Raw genomic sequence first — 2,884 nt, 5'->3', positions numbered from 1 at the left:
CCCTCCCTCCCTAATCTAATAATTGCACAGTACTCCACGTCGGAACCCGAGCATTTGCGACCAGCCTCGTTTCGCGGGGCCTGTTTTTGAACGCCACCGCTTATTTTCACATGCGCGCTTCGTTTGCGGAGCTGTGCTCTCGGCTTCGCACGTCACGTTGGCGCCCATTTCAAACCCAACCTTGTCCACGCCCTGGCAGCAGCCTGAGAGTTTACCACTTAATCTACTGGAGTTCACTTCTGAAATTAAGATTTAGAACGGTTAGTCAGTAATTCTTATGCATCAATAGGGTGCTTTTTAGGCCTGGGCATTCGGGGCTGTAGTCTCAGGCATGTGGGACTCCTTCACGAATGCTGTCCATCACGCAGTACCCAACAGACGCTGCCTTTCGTGCTACATTGTACCTCCCGGGGGACGTAAACACAGAGCCCTTCGGAGCATAAACATCACGGGAATTCTTGTGGAGCGGGAGATGGGCCCAGGAATAGCACCCCGAATGCGATGGCAGGAGAGGGGATGGTGGTGGTAGTGGAGTGGGTGGGGTGGGGGGGCTGACTTATGAGAGCTTTGATTACAGGCGAGCCGCTCAAGGCCTGCAGGAGTAACTCAGCAGTTCTCACCTTCTTCCCTTCGCCGTAGATCAGAGGAAACTTCAGGTCGTCGTCCTCTATGGTTTTATACGCCCTGCGCAAAGGAGAGAGGACACTTTAATGGATTTTTTTCTTTATAGCAGGCTGAATATATATATAAAACCTAAAGATGAATTGCTCCTGTAGCCTCCCTCGGGCGCCTACTTCTGCAGGAACAACTTGCTCAAGAAAGGAGGAGAACGAGAGACGCCGGAGCAAAGCAAACACAGAAATCCTCCAGATATTAACTTTATAGAGCCTCGGCATAATTATCTTTTATGGGGAGGAAGATGAGCTTCTCTGTAAGCAGTTGATTTTGTGTGTGTGTGTGTGTGTTTGTGTTTGCATCCGTGCTTCTATAAGTCTGAATGTAAAACGAATGATTGACGCGGGACGATCCACGTTCGCTTTTTATTCTCCTGCTCTCCGTAAACTTCCCCATGTGATGAATAATTTACCCCCCACCCCACCCACCCTTTTTTTTTAAACACAGGGAGAACAGATATACGGCATACAAGAGTTAAGCTGCAGCAAAAAACACACACGTCAGGTCTCAGGGTGCACCGCTTTCAGCTCAGAAACTTGCTGCAAAGCACACACACACACACACACACACACACACACACACACACAAAACAAGAAACCAGGCTCAGTCTTTTGTCTTTTCTGGTACCAGCTGTAAATCACACGCACAGATGTGCTCCTCTTTGCTGCACCAGAAAACACAGCAAATTAGCGGCAAATTTCCAGAGGAGCTGCCAGAGCGAAGTTTTCCGTTCGCGTCTCCCACCAGGTGCTGCAGTCACACGAACTCCGAAACCAGGAGCGAGTCCTAACCTGGACCAAAACGCAGGTCGTTCTCGGCTTTGGCCGCGAGATCTGAGACGCAGCCAGGAGAACAGTGCTCGGCCCTCGTAAAGACGGTGTAGGGATAACTGTGGAGTGCTTACACACACACACACACCATAACCAATGTTTTTCAGCTGCTGTGAAGCAGAGGAACAGGATGGTTTTCACATTACTGCTGGTTCCACTCAGAGAGGCCATATGTTTCCACCTTAGGCGAGCGCCACAGTGCTGCACTCAGCACTTTTGGAAGTGAGCGGAGCGAGGACTCGCACGGCAAACACACAAATCAGGTCCACAGCCGGAGATTCCTCCGAGCAGAGAGCAGGAGCCGAAGCAAAACATAGAAAAGAAACGAAGGAAGGAAGGAAGGAGGGAGGCAAAACCTGCCGCTTAAAGAGACCGCTAAAAGAAGCCTTCTCCAGCTCGGTCACTCCGGAGCTCTTGGACGTCTCGGTCTTCCTCTCCTGAGACGTGCGTTTACAAAAACTCCAACCTGTCTGAGTCCGTAGATGCTTCCCAACAGGTTTAACCAAAAACAACCAGACTTTGGGTCGAAAGGCGAGCGCTAAAGCTTCAACTCTGTTAGCAAAAATGTCTCCTGAACCACTGGGCACATTTGAACGAAAGCTTCAGGAAGTAACCGCAGGACGGACGTGTGCGGCTGATTAAATCTTCGAGCCAACCCAGCTCAAGATGGCCGCCACAGCCAACTGAGCTTAGAAAACCGAAAACTGGTGAAAGTTCGGTGTGGTTGTAGCTGAGAGTCACTCACGACACGTACTCCGAGTGCTGCACACCGGAGCACCAGCTGCTGGAGGCAACCCTGTTTGTCTGTTAGCGAAATATCTCGTGAACGGCTGAACTGATTTTAAGGAACCTTTCAGAAGGTAATCACTGGCTGCACACCTGCAACCGCAGCTAACCAACATTAGCAACGTGTTTATAACTCGCTCAGTTGAAAAGATATCTCTCTATAACTTTTTTTTTTTTTAAATTTGACCAAAACCGCTACAACTCATTTCTCAACGTGTGATGATCTTAGTCAAAATCTTTGTCATCAAACAAAGTACTCATTCAAACCCCTCTCCCTCCTAAGATTCAAAATGGCCCGGTCCACGTAGGGAAGGTTTCGGTCAGGTGTGTAAAAGTGCGACCCGCCTTACGTCCCTCGTGAGGGATGGGGGAGTGATTTGCATGTGAGTTCATTGCACGAAACAAAACGGCGCATTTCGGTTACGATTTGAAAAGCTTGGACGTTTCAGTTTGAAATCAGAAACCAAACAGGTTCAAGTTGCCTGAAGGGGGGTGGTGTGTGTGTGTGGTGTGTTTTACGTTGCAGTGTGTGACGGACGCCCCCTCCCAATCCGAAATGGGAGAGGGATCGGGGAGAGCAGGGCCGAAGATAG

At 49.8% G+C, this 2,884-nt stretch overlaps 1 protein-coding gene across 2 annotated transcripts in view; it reads right to left on the bottom strand.

Moving 5' to 3' along the window:
• Window positions 1-2,884, bottom strand: part of ppm1h (protein phosphatase, Mg2+/Mn2+ dependent, 1H) — a 39,264-nt gene that overhangs the window by 7,562 nt on the left and 28,818 nt on the right. For both annotated transcript variants that reach the window (XM_025002441.2, XM_037978347.1), the window contains exon 7: window positions 621-684. In XM_025002441.2, the coding sequence (XP_024858209.1) occupies window positions 621-684 (64 nt within the window). The remainder of the gene's footprint in view (window positions 1-620; window positions 685-2,884) is intronic.

The sequence above is a fragment of the Kryptolebias marmoratus genome, linkage group LG11 (assembly GCF_001649575.2).
Source record: "Kryptolebias marmoratus isolate JLee-2015 linkage group LG11, ASM164957v2, whole genome shotgun sequence".
Classification (NCBI taxonomy): Eukaryota; Metazoa; Chordata; class Actinopteri; order Cyprinodontiformes; family Rivulidae; genus Kryptolebias; species Kryptolebias marmoratus.
Note: the sequence above shows the minus strand (reverse complement) of the source record. Positions and strands in the feature narration are given on the sequence as shown.